We start from the raw sequence: 23878 nt of genomic DNA, 5'->3' as shown, positions 1-23878 counted from the left end.
TGGTGATATTTGAAAGAAATGGACATATGTTAATAAGAGAATTTTTAGTGAGTAAAAGCAGTTTTTTCAGTTAATATCTCCATAAGAGTGTTAAAGAAAATACAAGTTCTTAGCTAGTGTTTTTTATTTAAACTAATTGGCTTTCTGGTTTTCACTTCTTAAAAATCACTTTGTGGTATCTAGACTATTAGAAAAATAGCTTTAGGTATGATATGAAGTGGATTTATATTCTGTATGAAATTTCAGTGTTCTGATATCGGGGGTGCATTTTGTAAAAAGGAACATAACTAAGTGTCTTTTTGTTTAGTCGAGCAGTTGTTAAATAATTTTTAGTGTCTTGTATTTGTTGGCAGGATGTGGTTGTAACAGTTAGCCACGTGTTTCTTCATTTTTATGGTCAGTAAAGCTGAGATTATTCTTATTTTACAGTGTGGTTTATGTAGTCACCAACGAACTGCTGTCTAGTAATTTTGGGGGAAATAGAAACACCATTTTTCTATTAATACTGTTCTCAGTAGTATGTACAGATCTATCCAGAGAGACGTTACTGGGGAAGAGGTCTGGGACCACAATGTGAATCAATCTAGTATTAAGAACCTCTTTGTTAAAAGATAACAGCATAGAAATTGTATAAAATTAAATCCATAGTTTTTATTTTATTTGCATTCATTCTGTTGAACTCTTAGGAAGAAGTAACATAGACAAATTTTATTTTTTTGAGCAGAAATTAGAGTACCTGATCAGTTAGACTCATCAGTCTGGGAGCATCCAGATTCCACACACGTGAATGGAGCTGACTTCAATCTCACTGTTCTGTCCATGGCTGAAATAGCTTCTTGTAGTTATGAAGCCAGGTAGGTAAAAGTTAGCCCGTAGTTTGCCTGAAAATCCCATACAGATAGGCATAAGATGTCCAAAAATAGTAGTTATTACTGGCTTTAAATTAATCTAGAGAAGAAGTTTCTATTCAAAAGTTGTAATTGTATTGGTCTTTAGAATTTAACAGAAGCTCTTCCCTGCAGATGCTGCTGCTTGGTAAACACTGCTCAGTAGCTCTCAACCCAGCCTACATATAAATTGAAATAAAGCCTGTGAAGAAAAACCTTGTACCTTTCACTGTGATACTGCTGATTTCATGTTATCATGTCTTTGTATGAAAGTTGCAGTATTTTATAGAATTAACGACACATACTGAAGGTTTTATTTCAAACAGAAAGTGTGATTATTGAACTTAAAACCGTTTTCTGCAAAGACTTTGCTGACCATCCCCAATGACCTAACTTACAAATGTTTAGAATATGTAACAACTTTCATAAATCTAAACACAGTGTTCGAAGTACAGGGGGTTTTCCCTGATGGAAATAATACTTCAGGAATTATTTCTCTGTTGGAAGCTTTCTTAGACTTGCTAGCATAGGCAGCTTCTATTTGTATCTCAGAAAGACTTTATTTACTAACAGGAGTATAATTATGTAAGCTTGCACTTTGGAATATAAGATCTCACTGCCTTAGTCACTATAGTATATGTGTGGTTTTAATTTGAAACAGAAGATAGCGAGTGTGCTTTCTCGAATCCTTGTCTTTAACACTTTCCTAAATGCAAATTTCTCATGCTCCATGGCTTAAATAATGCACAGCTAATTCAAATACCCTATTTGCAGTTATTTTTTTAACTTATTAAATTTCTACCTGTTGACTGAATCCCTATTCCCATTTGTGTGTGGAAAGACAAGTAATTAAATTGAGAGTACTCCCTATTAATTTATGGAAAAGTTTGCACTGTGTTTACTTGGGGTTTATTTTATTATTTAATTTTAGACAAGTTGGCATAAAGAATGGAATGTTTTTTGGCCAAGCAAAAAAGCTGTGTCCAAATCTTCAAGCAGTTTCGTATGATTTTGAGGCATACAAAGAAGTTGCACGGACAGTATATGAAATACTAGCAAGGTAATGTGCTGTTTGTTTGCATGATCTTCATGGTAGTGTTATCAAGCATATTTTCTTTGCCACTACTGAATGACATTATTCATTTTGTGTTTTCATCTCCAGCTCTTCAGCTTCAGTGAAGCTATTCCTGTTTGAGATCTTCCTTAGTATTTTTATTACACTGAGCACCATGCTTCTGAGCATGCTTTTTATCCTGAAGCCAGATCCTGTAAACAGTCAACATCTGACTTCCAAATGAATCACTGTTAAATTTTTTACTCCTTTACATAGTGAGAAGCAGATCCCTGCTTAGAGGGGAGATCCTTCTGAGAGGTGTTTTTTGAGCAGTTTAAGAGCAGGTTATAAGAGTAACATCTGTAAGAAACTACTTTCTGGTTTAAAATGCACTTGAAATAAAACTGGAAATTTGTTATTGTCAATGAAAAATAAATATTCAACTCCTTCTCCAGCTGTTCCTTTAAAATCAAGATACATGTAGAAGTTAGTCTTACATTAGTAATATTACTGTAATGTGCTCATTATTAATTATTTATTATTAATGCTAATGCTAATTTAGCATTGTTAATAACTGATGTATGATACAAAATAGGCAGGGAAATGCCACCAGAAAAGGAAGACTTTATTTGCTACATATTTGTTTTAACAGATGGTGAGCTGTTGCTGGTGTTTCACCTGCTTTACTTTGTGTTGATAGCTATACTCATAACATCGAAGCAGTCAGTTGTGATGAAGCACTTGTAGATATCACTGAAATCCTTACAGAGACCAGACTGACTCCTGATGAATTTGCAAACACTATCCGCACTGAAATCAAAGACCAAACTAAATGCACAGCTTCTGTTGGGATGGGTAAGTAACTTCATTTCTGTTTACAAGCAGTGATTGCTTTTGTTCATGTGTCAAAGCTATGTAAGTTTGCTAAAACTCCTAAGTATTTGTGGAATATGTTGCCATTTGCATTAAATTAGTGTGAATAAAAATGCAAGTAAATTTTCATAACTGGAAAGTTCTAAGCAAAAAACTTTCCTTATCTTAGATCATAGATATTCCGAGTTGGAAGGGACCCACAAGGATCATCAAGTCCAGCTCTTAAGTTAATGGCCCATCCAGCTATAACTTCTCTTTTATCTGAACACTATGCTGGAATTCCACTCTAGCATTCATTTTTATGAAATGCTACTGTATTTTTCCAGTAAATAGAAAAAGGAGCACAGATTGTGTTCCTTAATGGAGATAGCAGGAAGATTGCATAGTTCTTAGCATTATTGAGAGCAAAGATTTGTGTGGTTTGTTGTAGGTATTGTGTATGAAATCACACATCTGAAAAGACTTCCTTGATTTGTTTCTTCTTGGCTTGTTCCTTTCTCCTTTCTTTTTGTTCCTAATTAATACTAGAGTATCTCTACATACCTGTACTGAGTTAATATAATTGTGTGAAATCCACTTGTGAGAGAAGCTGAAATTCATGACTAAGCAGAATTCTTCCTTTGTTAACTTTGCAATTGCTGTTAGCACTACAGTTTCACTGCTGTTATAGCAAATAGTGCTGGCTGGTAATTTGAAAGTAGACACTGCAAATGGATATGTATATAATTCATTAAATTCGTGGTAAAAGTTAAACAGTTTGGCTGTACTTTCTGTATTTTTTCCTTGAGTGTTAAACTGTGGCATTCTATTTGAGGATCAACAGAAGTTGCCACAGATAAGCTTTAATTTGTTGTTTTTACAGGTTCCAATATTCTGCTGGCCAGAATGGCGACTCGTAAAGCAAAACCAGATGGACAGTATCACTTAAAACCTGAAGAAGTGGATGATTTTATCAGAGGGCAACTTGTTACCAGTCTTCCAGGTACTCCAAGCTTTTAGAGGCCATTTTGCTTCCTGATGTTAAACCAGTTTCAGCTACAAATTTGCTTTCTAGATCAAACAGGATTAGCTGCTATTCCGTGTTTATAATCCAAAATATGATAGACAGTAAAGACATAACTCATCCACCTGTATGAAAACAGGCTTTATTTTATTTTTATTGTTCCAGGAGAATATTTATAAGCTTTGTAACATAAAGCATTTCCTGGCATATAACTCTGTATTGTTACTCAGTACACATACATAGTATAATGTGACACAGGCATGGTGCAAGTACAACTCATTTATGCTTTTAGTGATCAGCTGACATCAGCCTGCGTGTATACACATGTGCTTAGTGTTAAATATAAAAATTGGTATCTTTATCTGTTGAAGATGAAAAAAGAGGGGAAGGACAGTAAAAAACAGGCAGCCATAGACACTGAAATAGAAGAGTGGTAGAAATAGCATCCATAGACAGGTGCAGGTTTAGCAGAAATTCTCATTATGTAAATTTAGTGGCCAACATTATTTACAGCACAGTTGTGCTGTAATTTCTTTTTGGCATAACTTACAGGAGATGTTTTTCCTCCAGAATATTACTCATATAGCACTGTGCTTTGACTTTAACATTTTAAAGTTTTCAGAATTTGCTTGCATGTTCATAGTAGAAACATTTTAGTGTTTGTGTTAATAATACCACCTCAACAGAGACACAGATTATCAAGAAGAGAATCTGATTACCTAAGATTTCTAATTTTTGCTGACTTTGGTAGTGTGAACTCATAGGATTAATATTTCCTGGAAGTAACAGGCCACCTCTCCAAATCCTAGAAATATACTTCAGTGTATCACACTTACATATGTGCCGTTGCCATGGATACCTACAATTTCCAGTGCTTGGTAATTCAAAGCACAAGTGATACAGGTATGCTATCACTTCTACCTGAAATACTATTTTTCTGTCTAGGAAGTACTGGAACAATGATCAAAATATTTGTTGGTTTTCATTTAGATTAGATCACTTATACATGAGGGGAAAACATATAACATGTTGGACGCTTGTTTTGGACTGAGTTGTGGGAGGGATTCAGAGCGATATAACCTGTAACAGGCAGTACCTCAAGACAATTTCCAAGCAGGATTTGTTCATATTTTACCCAAAAATAAACAAACATGCTGTAGTGTGACATCTTTAACTAAATATGTGAAACAGATTAAAGCTGCACCTGTGATGACAGCAAAAGTTTCCATTCAAACCATGTTTTATGGAGCAGAATTTATTTTTTATATATTTATTTGTTAATTTGATATGACGTAGTATAGGTTTAAAAATTAAAATTTTATGTAATCAGAACCTAACTTGCGTTGAAATCTATACAGTTAACAGAACTAATTGCTTTGTTGTTAGGAGTTGGCAGGACGATGGAATCGAAGCTGGCTTCTTTGGGAATTAAAACCTGTGGAGATCTGCAGTGTGCTTCAATGTCAAAACTACAAAAAGAATTTGGTCCAAAAACAGGACAAATGCTCTACAGATTTTGTCGAGGTTTGGATGACCGACCTGTTCGTACAGAAAAAGAAAGAAAATCTGTTTCAGCAGAAATCAACTATGGAATAAGGTTTACGCAGGTAAATTAAACTTGCTTCTTTTTTGCAGTGACTTCTTTCAGCTGTAGAAGAATCTTCTCATATTCTGATTATTTTCACTTACACTTTGATCTGTTAGAGCACCATCTTAGCCACGAAATAGAAATGAGGAAAATGAAGAAGTAGGAGACCAAACGATAAAATGGGAGGAGAGACTGCAAAAGTATTGGACTGAAAAGAAGCTTGCACAAAATTAGCTGGCTATTCTGCATTCGTTATACAAGTCTGGTACAGAAAAAGAGAACTGCAGTAGGTTTGTCAGCACCTAGCATTCTCTTTCATTTAAATGCTGATTATTCGAAGATGCCAGTGCCTGAAACTACCACCAGCTGCTCCAATACAATATTTTTATTAGACTTTTTACAAAGAGTTTTTGTTGGGGGGGAGTGTTATTAACAAAATTGTCTTTAAAAAGTAACTCGGCACCTTTTTGAGATCTTGAGTAATTATAGAAATGATAGGAAAAAAAAGGAGTTTGAAGAGACCTGATGGTGTTGTGTAGTCCAGACCTTTGCTCAAAGCAGAGGAAGCTAATAAATCAGACCAGTTGCTCAGCGCTTTATCCAGTCTGGCATTGGAAATCTCCAAGAATGAAGACTGCAAACTTTCCTGAGCAACATGTTCCACTACTTGACATCCCTCCTGGTGAAAAAGATTTTAAGTCCTATGCTCTTCATCTTCTAGGTTTTTGCTTAGTCTTGCAATTCTGAGTTGAGGTTTCTAAATACATTTTTAAAGACGTCTTTCAGCATTAGGACAGGAATCTACCATCTCGCCTAAATTAAGTGACCTACAGTGAAAACAAACCACTTGAAGTTAAATGAGACAATTTCTTTGTGAGTCAGCTTGCTGTCAGCTTGCTCTTTTCAGTTTACACAATCTGGATTGTATTAACCTTTAATGGTTTACCTTCAGTATTTGAAAACTAGTAATTACCTAAATATGTTGTTTTTCCCCTTCAGCCTAAGGAAGCAGAAGCTTTCCTTCTGAACCTCTCAGAAGAAATCCAGCGTAGACTTGAAGCTGCTGGTATGAAGGGTAAACGATTGACACTTAAAATTATGGTCAGAAAGGCTGGAGCACCAGTAGAGCCTGCAAAATACGGGGGTCATGGAATCTGTGATAATATTGCCAGGTGAGTACTAGGCATGGACACACTTGTGCAGGATCTAAAATTTAGAGGAAGACAAGACAGCAGTTTCAAAGTGCTTGGTACTTCTTTGTCTATGTATAAAATTTGCACCAAAATAAGTAGAATATTATTATCAAAACTGCTCTATGTTTGGGTTGCACATTTGTGATGTTCCGATTATCAGTAATACATATATACTTATATATTGTTGGTGTACCTCTCTCCAGCTTGCCCAGTGTTGGAGATGAGGGTTTTCTTAGAGTGTTTGAAGAAGACAAATTTATATCCTGCACTGTGACACGCGTGCAGCAGCAGCACTGATTCCTTTCAGTAACTAGCTAAGTTGAAAGGTTCTGGTGCTGCATAGTGTTCTCTCTCCCTGAGCTGTGTGATGTTGGGTACTTCCCTTTTTCTTCAGAGGCTTTCTGCTGTTCCTTGATAGATCTCTTACTGACTGTGACAGTTGGAGTCAGTTCTCAGAGAAAATTGTGCTTTGTACTTGTCAAGAAAGATGTCTGATAGTACAGTAGTCCTCCAAGTCTAGAGTGCATGGAAGCTATGGCATTATTTGCAGAATGACTTGCTGCAGAGACTGAGAGGCCACTTCGGGTTCTGAGGATGAAGATGGCATCAGACACCTCAGACTGCAGTCATTCATCTTAGTACAGACAAGTTTGTTAGCGTCGAATCTTGTCTTTCCTGTTGTTTTACCAGTAAATCTACAGAGAATATTTTGGTCCAAGAAGAGACAATGAAGTTCTAAAGTGGAGCTTAGAAAGTTAAATATCAAAATTGCAAGGTCAAAGACTGTGCTGCATGTTTCAGCTGTTCAAGGCAATCTGTTCAGGTCTCTTGGCCTTCACAGATAACATTTCTTCGTGTAGGTGTAAATTGCTCATCAGAAGTGCCATTGTTTTCTTGTGGAGCCTTATCAGTGTAATAAAGTTTCATTCTACCTGGGCTCCCCGTAGCACTTCTCATCCAGATGCTCCCTGTAGTGGCTGCCCATCCCTGAAGAAATGGGATTGATGCCTTGAGAAGGCTGACCTGAAACAGAGACTAGGCAGTGTTAAAACAATAAAGTAGATATTTATTAAAAGGCCTTTAAGGATACACCTTGGGCAGTGCAAGAGCCTGGCCTGGGCTACACCCAGGATAGACCCAAAATGGTCAGAAAATAGACAACTGGTCACGAGGTTTCACGCTTACAAAAGTTTTGGTCCGTTTGCATATTGGGGTTAATTGTCCAATTACAGCTTCAGGTTGTGAAGTCCCATCCTTCTTGTTTTCTCTCTTCAGCTCACCATTGTTTGTGCTTTCAGGCCGGAAGCTTGTAACAGTTGTCCTTGGTCTCAAGCTGGAAAAGAATGGTTTTGTCTATCTGCTCTGTGAGGAGAACTGACTAACACTTATTATGAAGCTCAGAGCCACACACATAGGCAGTGCAAAATCTAAAAAATATGAAAGCTAAAACTCAAGGCATCAGGATAACTCAATTATTCTGCCTGGACAGTCAGTTGGTAGGTCGCTTTAAAAGGAGTAGGACCTTCAGCTTCCACAAGCAGTGCTGTTACTCCTATTCATTGCTCTTTGTTCCTTATTGTTAAACTGGATTATGTTTACTAAATATTTTTTAATCTGAATTTTATTTATATACTTGCATACTGAAAACCCAAGGATATAATTTAGGGATAGAGTTTCATAGATGCTGTTTCATACAGGATTGTCACAGAACCTTCTACATACACATACATTCTTCAGGTGTACACTCTTTTGTCAAAGCAGTTGTTCTTCAGTACAGGGTCATCCTGGCTTTTGAGAGACGATAGGTCTTTCTACTTTTCCTTCCATCTCAGATGGTTGTAACAGACTAATCCCTCCTGAACTGGAGGGTCTTTTGGTGGGTGTTGCTGGTAGCAGAAGAGGTGGTGCAGTTCACCAATGACAGAATATGCAGAGTTGGAAGGGACACCCCGGGATCATCAAGTCCAGGTGGTGGCCCTGCATAGCACCATCCATGTGCCCAGGAGTTCTTTCAGTGGGTTAGAGTTCAGTAGTAAGACTTGCATGCATGGAGCCTGTCATGCTTGTGATCTTAGAATTCAGCTATAATAAAAAATGACAAAAATCATGTTTCACTATAATAAGCTCATCACTTCTTAGAATTGGTATATATACCAGGAAGAAAATCCATCAGTCTGTAATTTTCTTCTGGCTATCCTGAATTCTTTGAGCTGAAGATTTATTCTCAGCAGCCTAAGAACATATCTTTAGTATTCAGTGTGTATTGAGATAGAGTTTTATTCCTCCTTTATTTTAACTATTGTCAAAGCTTTTTCATCAACAAATGAGTGCTTTGGAGCCCTTTTCTGTGGTCAGGCATACTAATGTACACACGCCCTGAAATTTCCCTTATTCATGAAGTCTTCAAAAAGGTCAGGGGACACCCAGGAATGCAAAGCTGTTCACACATCGCTAAAGCAGTTCAGATGCCAGGATTTTGTTTGGTGGTGTCTGTTTCTGCTTCTGGTTTTCCAGTTCCCTTGTCCACCCCAGTCAATGCAGATTATGGTGTAGGTGCTGTATTTCTGTCTTTCTTAGAGCATTTCTGTTCAGCCCAGTGAAAGGCTTTCTAGCAGTGGCCGAGTAAACTCCAGAAGTTGCATCCAAGCAAATGGATTAGAAATCTCAGAGTGGTGTTCCCCCACATGACCAGTTTCTCTCTTCAGTTTAAGATTTTCTCTATACGAGAAATGAGGCTATCACTCATGACTCATTTCTTGCCCCCTTACCTCACAGGTGACTGGCTTGCTATGCTTTCTCATTCTACAGGTCAAGATCCCCTAGGATGATAACCATAGTATTACAAAGGGTTCAGGCTTGCAGACACACTTAAAATCAAATTCAGCTTTTGAGATTAAATGGTATTTTTACTGCACCTCTGAAACCCAATCCTGATAGTTCGGCACAGGCCTTTCTAAAATATTTTTGTGAAATGTTGTGTAGCTTTAGGCTTGTGGTGATATTGATCCCCTTTTTCTTAAAAATACTAACATGTAAAGCTTCAGGACATCTTCATATTGTTCACACTCTGAGGGTTTTTTGTTTTCATATTGGCAGAACTAGGCCTTTCCAGAGATCACTTGGCTGTTCATGGTGGTTTCTGACAGATTCAAAAGCAAAGTAACACCATCAAAGTGTTTAGTAAGTTGTCAGGATTGCACCCTGTCAAAACACTAAACTTCATTTTATTTAGATAGAGCCCACTCTATCAGAGCTAAAACTGCATCATTTATTTCAGTGAGGAGACTTTACATCACTCACATGTATTTGATGAGCCACTTGAAATTTTGACCCTTCCAACGTCAAAGGTTAGGCCACTGGAGAATCCAGAGCTACCAAGCACAGCTGCTGCCCTGCCACACTCTCAAGTGGTAATCTGTAAAACTAACAGCCAGGTTGCTTGGTGAGATTTGTTGCAAAAATTGCCCAAAGCTTAAGATAATTTGGAGTGTTTCTTAACGTTACTTGCCTTTAATTTGAATTCATCATTGTTTGTAATCCACACACCTATATCTGCTTCACCTCTGAGTTCCTTTTGAAACTCTTGCTGTAACATTTGACAATTGACAAATGACACAATACTGAGCAAACTTTCTGTGAACCAAGCTTGAATGAAAGACAAAAATGCAGGAGTGTAGTTTTTTGTGCAAACTGTAAACTTGTGGAACTTTATATATATATATATACTAAATTTGACCTTTTAATGTTTGGACTGCACACTGAGAATGTTCAGTTAGGAAGTATTGTGCTTTTCTTACTTTTTCTGTAGATCATGCTTTAAATGTTTTAAATACCTTTAAAAAGAAACCACAGAACAAATAAAAAATGTTCAGTTTCTATACGCCAAGAAATTATGTTCTTTCTTTCAGGTCCTCTCTGGAACAAATACAGATTTTTTGTCTTTTGGATTTGTGAAAATTTCTTTTTAACCATACTTGTTTATTCTTTTTAGGACTGTGACTCTAGACCATGCAACAGACAGTGCAAAAGTAATTGGGAAGGAAACTCTGAACATGTTTCACACAATGAAACTGAACATATCGGATATGCGAGGGGTGAGTTAATGGGAAAACTGAAATTTATTGTCTTTATCAACCTGTTTTGTTGTCTTTTGTGGATTTTCAGTTCCCTTTGGTAGATGATAACCAAACTCAAGCCAAAGTGTAGGTAATACAAAGCCTTTGTAAATTAGTGTATGCAATTGTATTATGTTTTGTAACCTTTGAAAAAATGTAAAAAAAATCAATTTTTTTGTATTACAAATTAACGCACAACTTAAAACAGGCAGAGGTAACGAAGTAAGACTATCTTCTAAAGTTCTGTCAGCATGTGTAAATTTTATTGTGTCTTAGAATTTTCTGTAGACTTTTGCCATACATTAATTATGTAACTAATACAAACTAATACATAATCGTTTAGAGATGAAAGGAGCTTTTGCTCTAGACTGCAGGTCTTAGAGCAAGAAAAGTTACCAGCCCATGTTTTGGCCTTTGTTTGAAGGTGATTTTCTGGCTCTGTTGATTCATGGTCTGTTATAGAGCTCCTGCTCATCTCAGTGGTTTTGTCATAGCAATGAGACCCCACAATTCTGCTATTTTGACATCAGGGGTTTGTTACAATAGAACACAGAGGATTTCTAAAACAAACCTGCATTTATTCATCATCTGAATATAGAAGTAGGGTTTTGATTCACAATGTTGCCTTGCAAAGTCAGCTCCCTGGCTTGGAGTTAAAGAACTATTTAATTTAAATCTCATATCCCATTGTTGCAACTAAGAACGTGTTAATAAACAAAATCCTTACTATGTAATTATAGAAGAAACTTGGTGGAAATACATACACTAGCTCCTTCATGCTTTCTGAGTCCCATATACAACTTTTTCTAAGTGTCAGGTTTTTTTCTTTGAAACTATGGAGGATTGGCAATAAACTAACGCAGTGCACCAGTGCATTCTTAATTAGACACACTTTTTGAACCCCTGCTGATTTGGTATTCAAAGGTTAAATGAAAACCTAGGCTGTCTTGTAAAATGAAGAACACCTCATCTAAAGAAGACTATTTCTACCAAAGTGCTTTCATCCATTGAGACTTTGCAAAGACAGAATTTACAAATGAATCTATAGTCTTTTTTTCTTATTTGTAGACTGAAGTGATGGATTTAGTATAATTTATCCTTGGGGAAAAGCATTGCTAGATAGGCAGATTTAATAGTAGCCACATTCTTGTCAGTATTTCTGTATTTGTTAGTGTCTAAGAAATTTCATAAAAAACACATTGCTTCATGATCCTGTTGACAGCACTTTTTGATATTAGAGAAGTTTAGATGGTAGTACCTTTGTAATTTCTTAGTTGTTGGATTATGGTGGGTAATCTTGGGATTTGTTTGGGATGTTTTTAGTGACCATTTATGTGTATTTTGGTATATTTTTATTTGTCCTCTCCCCTACCCACAACAGGCAGCCAATTCCAAAGAAGGTAATGTTGGTATGATATAATTACAGATTTTTAAAATTTATTTTATTTATTTCAAACTTCATTAAATGAATGCATTTATGTTTTGGATTTAGGTTGGAATTCAGGTACAGCAGCTAGTTCCCATCAGTAAAACAACTTCAGCCCTCTCAACAGTACAATCTGGACATTTACCTGGTGGATCACATTCAGTTATTGATCTTTTTCATGTTCAGAAAGCAAAAAAGCACTCAGAAGAAGAACATAAGGAAGGTCAGTAAGTTTTGTATGTGGCATGTGTGATCATGATCAGTTCTGAAGGACCCTAACATAGATCACCTTTTGGAATATTTATTCAATATTATACCAGTATAAATTATGCAGCATAAAATTTCTGAGAGTGGGGTTTGCTGCTGCAAGTGAAAATGCTACTAATAAAACTTTGTATAGGATTAGTCCAAATTTTTTTTGTTTTAGTTAATAGTTACAGAGGATATTTTGAAATAAAAAGTGCTATGATTGTACTATAGATTGCATAAACTCTTCAAATAATGCTAGAAATTACCTTTTACTGTGTCTTGAATCTTCAGAGTATTTTTAACTCTTAGATGATCACTCTGTATTTTGTTTCCATATGTATAGTATTTGTGGCTGCTATGGACCTTGAAATATCTTCTAATTCAAGAACTTGCACTTTCCTTCCATCCCGTGGTACCAATGTCACACCTGGTCTCAATTCTAATGCCAACAACACAGAGTCTGCTGTCAAGTGGAATGGTGTGCATTCTCCTGTCAGTGTCAAATCCAGGCTCAATTTGAGTATTGAAGTTCCATCTCCTTCCCAGGTAAACCTGAGAATGTGAAACATCTGCAGTATATTGTAATAACTTGGGATGGTCTGTCTTATTTGGATAGACCAAAAAGGAGCTCTTTTTAAATAAAAAGAGTTCTAGTAAAGTACAGTGTGCAGTAAGTAACTGTTATTGATGAAAAAATATTTTGCTTTCATAAAACAAATAATGTTGAAGTTAGGATGCACACTTAACATCTGTACAGGATAGCGCTATTTAGATGAGAAGAGGGCATATTTAAGTAAAATATTTCTATGGGACGTGGGGGTTTTTGTAGGTGTGTTTTAACAAAGGGACAGCCTTCATTATTTCCACCCCACATGCTGTTAAAATAGACTCTGTTAGAAGGGTCTGCTGTGAAACAGCTGCACAGAATACTGCAGGTATTCTAGGTATAAGCAGATTTACTTGCTCTTCTGTAAAAGTGTATCATTTAAATGTCTGTAATTTAAATCTGTAAAAGTATTTCTGATTTTTTTAACAGCTTTCTCAAATATTTATCCATTTTAAGAAGCAAATTATGCTTTTGGCAGGAAACTTGTTCCCATAATGCAAGATCCAAACCAGCTCAGGATCTAAAAGTAACTTGACTGAACAATGCGAAGCTCTGTTTGCTCAGATGCTGCCATAGGAGGAATGTGTTTAAACAAGTGAAAAATGCACCAGCTGTTCAGTAGAGTTCCTAAACCTTTGGTGGCCTTATGCACAATATCTTTCTTTCTGCTTTTAACCTTATTATAATAAATGTAATAAAAAATTCAGGGCTGGGAGGGAGTGGTGAGAGTAAGTGCTACACTGCTGTTTGTATAATGTACTAGGAAGGTAACAGCAAGATACTTTACACTCAGGATTCCCAGGAAATTATTATAGAGTTATATATACAGCAAATTTGGAATAAGTGAATACAAATGGAACATGGCAGAATTACTGAATTGATTAACAATACAGACAGCTTTCATCAAAACCTCTCATTTACCAAGCCAAGTAGATTTTCATAGATATTTGGGGTTCTCCTATATAAGTCTGGTCATAAGCTCCAAATTTTCTTCTTAAAGGTGAAAGATAAACTATTCTAACACAGTTATGAAGTCTTATTCAGCAGAATTTAGAGGCAAATGTTGGCATTTCTCTACATAGTTTTATTCAAATATTACTTGTGAGAAAAATGATGCTGTACATCTGCTTGTCAGTTGTATTAATTCAGTCAGTTGTGCAGCTGTCATTGTACACAGCAACTTCTGGGCACTGAGGGGTTATCTCAGTTGTTTCAAGTGAATAATTGATAGTAAGTAGAAGCTTATTTCATCATCCAAGTCTGACAGTATGCAAACATATGTGATACCAGTAAAGTAAATCAGTAACATGCACCCTAGAACTGCATAAAGAAAGAAATAAGTCGCTTACAGCTTTGTGCCAGACACCAATTTAGTATTCATATCAACCTGTTGCCTGCATTGAACTCCAAATTTGGGGTTCTTTCTCATTAAGTAGCTGTAGAGGCAATCCTGTCTATGGTTTTCGGTAAAAAGACTGATCATTGTGAAAAGATAAAATTGAGCTTTCGTATTTACTGAGCTGCTTAGTCTTAAATGATATTTTGCTGCAGGGTAGTAACTCTCAGGTTCCCAAGGATGTCTGCATGCACAGGGTAACATGTAGCAGGTTTTGTAAAATTCAGGAACTGTATAACTAATGTTTTGACTAAAACAACCCTGTTACCTATTCCTTAGAAAAATCTAAAAGCTTTTATATACTTGTAGCTAGATAAGTCTGTGCTAGAAGCTCTGCCACCTGATCTCCGAGAACAAGTGGAGCAAATCTGCACCATTCAGCAAGGAGAGAGCTACGGAGAGAGCAAGAAAGAGCCAATAAATGGATGTAACACTGCACTCCTGTCACAGCCAGTTGGAACAGTGCTTCTACAAATACCAGAGCTCCAAGAACCAAATACCAATATGGGAATCAATGTAATAGCCTTGCCAGCTTTCTCACAGGTAGGGTGTTTGCATGGTATCAATAAACAATTAGTTTTCATCTGTAGGAAGTTAAAAGCTCTGTCTTGAGACAGCATTAACTGGAACCTGTGACTTCCCATAGTCATTCATGGTCCTTTAATGTCTTTTAAAATTCTGTTTTTAAATGTTGCATTGCTGTCAGAAACATAGTATGGTAATATTTATTGAGATTATAGTCATCAGTCTGCCTATACCTATGTTTTTACTGTTGTTTAATCTAAAACCCCCTCATATACGGTCTGCTTTGCACTCTAGTCTGTAAATAGCCTTTTTCTGCACTGCAGCTGAGTTACACTGAATCATAAGTCTAAAGCAGTCCTAAAATCTGCTTAGCTATGTCACAGGAGACTATAAGTGTGTGTTCTGATGGGGTAAAGCCAACCTCTGCTAGCTTCTTCTGTAGATGTGGTTGTTTGTATCCCGTTCCTGAGAGAAGGGCAGTCATGGCTAGAGGTTGTGCATATCTCCATAATTTTTAAATGGAATCATACATGGCATGTCCAGGATGAGAAAAGAACAAAGATGTTTGTCAAAATAGGGACCTGAAAGGGCAGCAGGGAGCAGTAAGGATGCTTCTAATGTTATTCCACTCTTCAGTCCAAGAAGATGCAGAAAAATGTAGTGTAAAAAAAAAAAAAAAAAAAAAAAAAAAAAAAAAAAAAAAAAAAAAAAAAAAAGATTGGGTTACCCAGAGATACACTATCTTGCATTGCATCATTTTAAATGGAGCAGTGTTTTTATTTTTCTGCTTCATTTGCACCTTTGCTGTTCTCAAATGAGGTAATATTGCTTAATCCCACTTACAGATTTGTTGCTGTTTCTAATCCATAATGTTGCTTAACTGACAAAAAATCCAGAGAAAATAATGTAGAAGTTCCACTAAATAGTTAATGCATAATTGTTATTTTAAAAAATGTATAGTCTATTGTTTTACTAAAAATTTCTCACCTTTATTCAAGTTCATTGGTTCAGAACCAGTTGTATCAGTTTTTATTCCTGAACTGCAAGGTTTGCTTTCCCCTATGAATTGGTGTGCAAATAACATCTGAGTTCTCTGCCCAGCTGTTTTAAATTTTGTAGTTATGTCTGTCCATAAGCAAGATGTGTGTTAAGTTAGGCTGTGCTCTGTACTACACCCCTCCACACTTGGCTTGCCACTCAGTAGTGTTCTTCAGGGTAACTGCATGAGGCTTACTATAAAAATTCCTTTTAGTTTGTTTATGCTTTATCTGTCTAATAATTAGGTAGTCAAGAATTGATTATTATTTTTCAAAACAGCACTACTTTCTGAAGTTTTCTTAAAAGGACCTAGTTTTTTGCACTGTTTTTTCTGTCTCTATCTACTAATATATTTTGTGAACCAGTCACTTGATTGAAAAATGAAACTTAGTAGAGCAGCCTTTTTGTTTGAAGATGTATTTCAAGAAGAATTGAGTACTTCCTATTTATTTGTCAAGAATAGCCATACTATCTGTTTGAGATTCCTTATGCTCATACTCCGATTTTCTCCTGAAAGCCATTCAGCTTTCTTTATTGAGAACTAATATTTACAATTTTCATTTTCTGAGTTAGGTCCAAGTTTAATACGTAGAGTAGAATGGTTGAAAAGCTTCCTGTAGGCTTGGTGGGAAAAAAAAAGCTAGACCCAGTTCATTAATACAGGAGGACTTTTTTTCTGTGTTAAAATCAAAGATGAACTTAATTCAAAAATACTGTCTTATGCTAAATATAGTGTGACACATTTTTTCTCCTAAAGTGTTTGTGGTAGTGTATGTGCTATGACTGCACACAAACATTTAAATCTACTTTGTGGCCCAAGAAGCAGTGAAATGAGTAGTAATGGGTTTCAGGTATAGAAATACTGCCAGCCACTCCAAAATGAGTACTTTATCTGCATCAGATGTAAATTATGCCCTGCCATCTTTTTAAGGCTTAATAAGGTTTGTTTTTCAGCTCTTCATTCCTTTTGTCTGAGCTGAGTTTTTATGATCAGATGCAAAGCTGCTTGGCTGATAGTGATTTATTCATTAGAAAACATGGAAATTTTCCTTTGTTAGGTAAAGTTCTCCTGTGAAAGGAATCGAGATGGGCTGCATTCCTTTCCATCAGTTTCTAAAGTAATCTTTAAATTTAGAATAGCTGTGTATCTCTGTAGCCTGGATCTGCAGAAGTGTAGGATGCTAAAATGAAGATTACAGATGCCTAGAAATTAATGACGTTTGTAATAATTAGTGGTGGCTAGTTTTCATCTCATTCTGACAGTTTCTTCATGTGGTAGAGATTCCTCCTAAGGAAATTGATATAAGCACATCAGAAATACTGATAGCTGTGTGCTGAGGTCATCCATGACTTCACAAAACCAAGGTTCTCCATAACATGAAAACTTCCAGGTACCTGTATCACAGTGTTAGGACATGGTACAGTTACCTGACACTCCAGTTACATTGGAGAATTCATGTGAATTCAGTTGATGGCTCCTCTAATTGAATTTTTCCATGTTACACTCTGAGAGAGCAGTGATGGGGGAATAACAAAAATGCATCCAGTTCATGTACTGCATTATTTCTGCATGAATTAAGTGGTGTACACAAAAAACAGTGTCAATTCAGAGCATTCCAAATCCTTGATTCTCAAACGCTTTACAGAGAACACTAACCTTTTTAAAAAAGTTTTATTAAGTGAAATTTGTATTTAAAAAGATAACTTACACCTGTGATGTAATTGGCTGCATTCCACTATAGTGCTTTGTTCTGTGCAGTGTATATGGGAATTGAGGTCAGAGCTGTTCCTGTTTCCTCCCTCAATTAGTGCATATTCTGTGTGGTAAAAAACTTGTGTTGACTCATGGAGTTCTGAAAAAGGAACAAACTTGTGCTAAATTGATGAATTTTAACCTGTAAGAGCACATTCTGATGTTTATTGTCTGTATTTTTTAGACATTATCTGTGTGAATAGCACACTCTGCCTCCCTGTCATAGCATACATGTTTTGGTTTAAGAAAATGAAATCTCTATTGAAAATAAGAGATAAATTTTAATACATTTGCAGATTGACATGTAATAAATACAGTATCTCAGATTATGATAGAAATTGTGTTGTGCTATTAGAACAGTAATTGTAGTTTTGACTAATTTTTTGTTGTTGTGCTCATCTCTGAATTTTACCAGTGAAATGAAAGGCACTCTCCCACTGGCAGATTTAATCCAGTAAATGATAGGTTTGCTTTTTTGAATTAGATCTTGAAGATTATGAGCTGAAAACACTGTCCAGTTATAATGGGAAATTCCAAATACAAGATGAGTCTGTCACTGATACACTACTTCAGACACACAAAGAGAAAAAATAACTGATAATACAAGAAATTTTATTTTGTCCATATAAGTATGTCTGGCAATTGACATCAAATTATTTCCTGTCTAGAATCCACGCCCCTGGGACAGTTGCAAGGGACTGTGCTTTTATCAGTCAGGCAAGTGGTGGACAGCTGAAGGAGAAAGAGATTAAACCCTTTTGTGCTAGTTCAAAATATGACATAGCTGGACTTGGCTTTTCCTGTCCTCAAAGAACTGACACCATTTCCAAGAATATTCTGAGTTATATAGCAGCTTGCAGGAAATAGAAGTATCAAAAGAAAAGGAAGAACGAAAGTCTGGAAGTCACAATGTTTGTTTTGAAATTTGAAGGGAGTGCTCTCTGTGTTAGGCTTAGTCCTGCTCTTAATGCAGCTGTACTGGGTGCCAGTAGGTGAGTAAAGGGTTATATGCTCATAATAGTAATTTTAATAAATAATTAGAGTAGTATTAAATGTACATTTTTGTTGGTTTTACAAACTAAAATATACAGAGAAAATGTACCATGTATTTTACAGTGTTTCAGTTATATCTCCTTTATTTTTGCTTGGCATAAAATGTAAATACCTTTCTCATGTGAGTGACCTAGAAGGAAGCAAATGGTGCTGCTCACTGCTTAAATAATAAAATTAATCTTTTGTTACTGTTCAGGTGGACCCCGAGGTTTTTGCTGCACTACCTGCTGAGTTGCAAGCAGAGCTGAAAGATGCCTATGACCAAAGGCAGAAGCAATCAGAGCAGCAGCCTGCTAACACTTCAGGTGAGGATGTGCAGTTGTGCTGTGTAGCTTCTAGTACAGGAGTTGTTTGCTATCCAAACAGCTGTGCAACCCTAAGTACCAAACTGGAAAATACAACCAGAGCTTCTCTGAAGATGCTGTGTTCAGTTGAATTTCTGTGTTTATTTCTGACAGACTGTCAGTTAGAACCAGCTGTGGTTCCAGTATGCAAACAGGTGCCCAGCTTCACTCAAATGGGTAATTAATTCACATCATGGGGATTGTGGCACTAAACTTACCCACATCCATATGTCTGCCAAATGGAGTCCAAACTTGATGTGTCTTGGGATTTAAAATATTGCACCTTTTTAAGTTAAACTCCTTGAGGAAACATTCTCATGGTTCCCTGAAACCCACAGCACTGGCAGGGCTTTGAGAAAGATACAGCATCTCACTGTATGTCTGATAGTCAGCTGGGTTTACTCTGAGCTGATCATCCAGGTCTCCTTTTGTAATCAGTTGAAAGAAATAAGACTAATTCCCTGTGAACATGCTTTGTCATAAAAATAGGTTGTAACTGCTATTGGCTTGATTGCCACTTAAACACTACATTGTAATTATAATCACACCCTGGTTTCATAGCCAGTGCAGACATGGTAGAATGATGGAATGAGAGTGATTTCCTTCATGAGCTGTGATAAAAGCATTGTGGGGGCTTTGCACTGCCGGCTTTGCTGGTAACACTGGTGGGACACTGCTCTGACTGAGGTGAGGCAATCTGTCCAGTAGATTCAGATTTCACCAGCTGATTACATTCAAGTACTGAAATGCTCACATTAAAAAGCTTATGAATAGCTGAGCATCCTCTGCATGCACTGAAAGTCTAACAGTGCTTTTCAAATACCTAAAAACTTGCAAGGGTCTGGAATAGTGTGTGTGTTAAGGTTGCTTTATCTAGGCTGTGTTTTCCCAAGTGATCATTAGATTGCTGTGGGAGATAGAGTCCCCCTTTCAATGGAAAAATATTAAATTTCAAATGTATCAACCACTGACTATTCCTGTGTTTTTCAGTGTCAAAAAATCCTGTACTACACCTGAAGCATACAACCATGAAAAATAAGAAAAAAATACGGAAAAAAAATCCAGTCAGTCCTATGAAAAAGATTCAGAGCCCTTTGAAAAACAAACTTATTGGTAGTCCTGCAAAAAACATACCAGCTACATCTGGGAGCCCACAGAAGCTAATAGATGGCTTCTTGAAACAAGAAGGAACAGCTGCTCAGGTACTTTTAACACAAACAGCCTTTGGTAAAGCTGTGTCTGCTTCTTTAGCCTGAGTTCATGTTGCTGCTTTTCTTTACTGGATTCTTCGCTGACGCTTATCTCTGTGTGTGTTTGGTGTTCTGTATCTGTCAGACTGAGCTCTCTGCCCTTCTGTGTTTGAGCAGGCAGAAGCAGTTCCATCCACCTCGGGTTCTTCGGGCCCGTCAGCTCCGCTGCAGCCGGGCCCGGTCCGGCCGCCAGCCCCAAACCTGGCGGGAGCCGTGGAGTTCAGCGATGTGAAGACGCTGCTGAAAGAGTGGATCACGACCATCTCAGGTGGGTGTCACACTGGGGCATCTTGCAGTGCATCACAAAGACTGCTTGGAATAGGCTTTTGGTACTTCCTTTTTCCTTCACTCTTCCTTTTGCTGCTTATTTATCGCAGTACTCTTGAGGCCTTACTGCCTTGGCAGTCTTGATTCTTGCTACCAGGTGTCACTCTGTGGCTTTGCCAAATCCTGTGTCTTGCTTAACATCATGAAACTTAACACGCTCCCTCTTCAAGCCATGTGTCTGGCCATTGTCCTTTGCCTTGATGTTACTTGTGTCTGAGGCTTACTGTGGTTTTCCAACATATTGCAACCACTAAGAGGAAGGCTCTTGAAAGGGAATTAATTTTCTTCCATGAAGATCTCAGAGGCAAAGGAGTGCAGGGTTTGAGTTTTTGTCAAAATAAATGCTGTAAAGAGCCCTAGATAAAAAAAGACTGTGCAACTGTGACACTCTTGCTAAATTGTGATTTGAATTAGGTCAAACAAATAGCAATTCCTTAAAACCTTGGGAAATTTGACCTTCCTACCCTGGACATTATTATCCTCCTAAGAGTTTCAAAACAGCCATTGCATTCTAAATCCCAGTTCCTTCCCCTTTGGTTACTGCTACCTTTGCTGTCAGCTGTTCTTACTGAAAAAAAAAAAGAAGAGGCCTACAAGACAGGTGTTTCAGGACCCTGCAGTCCTGTTATGTGCACAGCTTCTGATGTCAGGAACGTTTGTGAGAATTGTCATCTTGGCCCCTGATATGTTGACACTGCAGAATTTCTTTCTATTGTATTCCCAATATTCTGTGATTATATTCTAAGTATCCCTAGAGAACTCACTTTTAATTTTTTTTATTACAGATCCTATGGAAGAAGACATTCTACAGGTTGTGAAATACTGTACTGATCTAATAGAAGAAAAAGACTTGGAAAAGTTAGATCTGGTTGTTAAGTACATGAAAAGGTAATTTAATTGCTAGTATTTGTGAACTTAAGACTATTTTTATTAGAATTTATACACTAGATGCTGCATTGTGAGCCCATTAACACATTAGACATTGCACTGATGAGTGTTTTTAAGCTTAAAAACTGAGGTTGAGGGAAGGAGTTGGAATGTTAAAATAGGTAATTTGTGAAAAACTAAGAGTAGTATTTAACAGTATTTCCTAGAATGACAGAATGGTTTGGGTTGAAAGGGACCCTAGAGATCAGCCAGGCCCAATGCCCTGCCATGGGCAGGGACACCGGCCCCTGCAGCAGGTTACTCAGAGCTCCATCCAGCCTGGCCTTGAACTCCTCCAGGGATGGGGACCCACAGCTTCTCTGGGCAACAATTTCTAGGCAAAGGTGGTAGTTTTTATCAGCATTGTCCCTTTTCTTCACCCTGTTTTTGTTCATTTTTTTCCTGGCATCTCAGACCTGATGTCATTCTCTTGCTCTATGTACATCCTGTCACACCTCCAGCCTTTAAACCCATTCCTGTTACTTTGTTATTGTGCTCCTAATACTCTTCCCGTGAGTTTATGAGGTTTTAAGCCATTTATGACGTGCTTATTAACTAAAGCTTAACCATGAGGCTCAGATCTGCAAAATATGTTTCACAAAATGAATCAATACCAAAAAGACTACAGCAGTATAGAAAGTTCACTGGGCTTTTGTATTATGGGGTATCTTTAGGCCTTAGAAAATGCAAAATACACAATGCAGTGAACTGTTTTATGAAATCTTTATAGTGAATTCTTTATAAAACTCTCCAGAATTGTCAGAATGTCCCCTGTGTTCTGGATCTGCACTGATGCAGTGTGTCTCTGAAAAGGGTCCACTTGCTCATCTGATACTGGTGTTACACCCTCCAAAGCTCTGAGTGCAGGAACCCTCTGCTCTCCTGCAATACAGGGATCTGGAAGGGAGACTGAGAGTGCAGAGCTGCTTTGTTTTCTTTGGGCAGTTCCTTCATTCCCTTCTTGGAGCTGCTGATTGTAAGAGCAACTTACATCATAGGGGGAACTCATAGTTCTCTGTGGGTTTTTGTTTTAGCAATAAATATAAAAAATAAGAAATGAATGTATAAAAAATAATATCGTGCCCCAAACACTATTATGTAAATGTGTCAATTACACTGGGCATGTGTTGGAAATGGAGAAATAGCATCTCTGTCTTGGGATGAGGAAGTAAAGATCAAGATTCAGGGGCTTGCCATTGCTGGTGTTCAGTGTGCAGCTGGGGGAGGGTCACCCCCACTTCTCAGGCTCACACAGGGCCAGCTGCCAGCATCACCAGCTGCTGTGACACTGCTCCCATCAGGAATTCGTGCCATTACCTAAGGCTTGGTGTGTTTAAGTAGAGAGGGAGGGCTTTACCAGGGCTGAATCAAAATCCCATTTGTGGGGAACTGTTGTGATCTTGTTTTTCAATGTGAAGACCAAAAGTGGTTGTAAAAAGGACTGGTTCTGTAATGGTAATTTTCAGCCTCTTCTTCCTTTTCCCCTTCAGGTTAATGCAGTCATCTGTGGAATCAGTTTGGAATATGGCATTTGACTTCATTCTTGACAATGTTCAGGTAGTTTTACAACAAACTTACGGAAGCACATTAAAAGTTATCTGAACTTGTAGAAAAGAGCTTGATGAGAGCCTGGAGCTCTCTGCTAGCTGTGCCATAAGTGCTTGTGAGGTATTTGCAAAGTGCATGATAGTAATGCCCTGAGTTTTTATAATTTCAAATTTCTTTTTAAACAACAAAGTGTTTTGTACATTTCTTTTCAGAAAGTGCCAAATTTGTCAGTATTGCATGTAAATAATTGTGTTAAAATTCTTTTATTGTAGTATAGAATCTATTTACAAAATGTTTGTTTATAAAGTTTTATGGATTTTTACAGTGAAGTGTTTACAGTTGTTTAATAAAGAACTGTATGTATATTTTTGTACTGATTCTATTTTGTGATGCTTCAGTTTGAATATAGTGAACCCCTTTTACTAAAGGTGCAGCTTTGATTCATTTCACAAAGTTCTACACCGTGGCACTGCCTCAACACACGGAGGCTGCTGCTGTACAGGCACCTGGCCACTTTTTGTTTCTTCTCTGCTAACTTTATCACAGATTTTTAGGCTGAGGGAGGAGTATTAGTTCATTTTCAGTTTCATGCTTCAAAGATTAAAGCCCGGGTGGCCCAGCCACTCCTGAAGCACACAGGAGGTCAGCTGCAGCCTGGGTGCTCTCTGACCTTGGGTGTCCCATGGGCTTCTGGAGGAAGGCAAGTCCCCCCACTGCAGCAC

General features: G+C 37.3%; 1 protein-coding gene across 4 annotated transcripts in view; it reads left to right on the top strand.

The window, feature by feature from the left end:
- Positions 1 to 23519, top strand: part of REV1 (REV1 DNA directed polymerase) — a 56925-nt gene extending 33406 nt beyond the window's left edge. For all 4 annotated transcript variants that reach the window (XM_063392581.1, XM_063392582.1, XM_063392583.1 and 1 more), the window contains 15 exons: positions 725 to 854; positions 1819 to 1947; positions 2642 to 2796; positions 3677 to 3796; positions 5204 to 5424; positions 6405 to 6577; positions 10590 to 10692; positions 12206 to 12362; positions 12732 to 12934; positions 14701 to 14934; positions 18957 to 19065; positions 20095 to 20306; positions 20472 to 20622; positions 21467 to 21569; positions 23099 to 23519. In XM_063392581.1, the coding sequence (XP_063248651.1) occupies positions 725 to 854; positions 1819 to 1947; positions 2642 to 2796; positions 3677 to 3796; positions 5204 to 5424; positions 6405 to 6577; positions 10590 to 10692; positions 12206 to 12362; positions 12732 to 12934; positions 14701 to 14934; positions 18957 to 19065; positions 20095 to 20306; positions 20472 to 20622; positions 21467 to 21569; positions 23099 to 23210 (2312 nt within the window). In that variant the 3' untranslated portion in view covers positions 23211 to 23519. The remainder of the gene's footprint in view (positions 1 to 724; positions 855 to 1818; positions 1948 to 2641; positions 2797 to 3676; positions 3797 to 5203; positions 5425 to 6404; positions 6578 to 10589; positions 10693 to 12205; positions 12363 to 12731; positions 12935 to 14700; positions 14935 to 18956; positions 19066 to 20094; positions 20307 to 20471; positions 20623 to 21466; positions 21570 to 23098) is intronic.
- The last annotated feature ends 359 nt before the right edge of the window (positions 23520 to 23878 follow it).

The sequence above is a fragment of the Prinia subflava genome, chromosome 3 (genome assembly GCF_021018805.1).
Source record: "Prinia subflava isolate CZ2003 ecotype Zambia chromosome 3, Cam_Psub_1.2, whole genome shotgun sequence".
NCBI lineage: Eukaryota > Metazoa > Chordata > Aves > Passeriformes > Cisticolidae > Prinia > Prinia subflava.
This window is presented reverse-complemented; position numbering and strand designations above follow the sequence as displayed.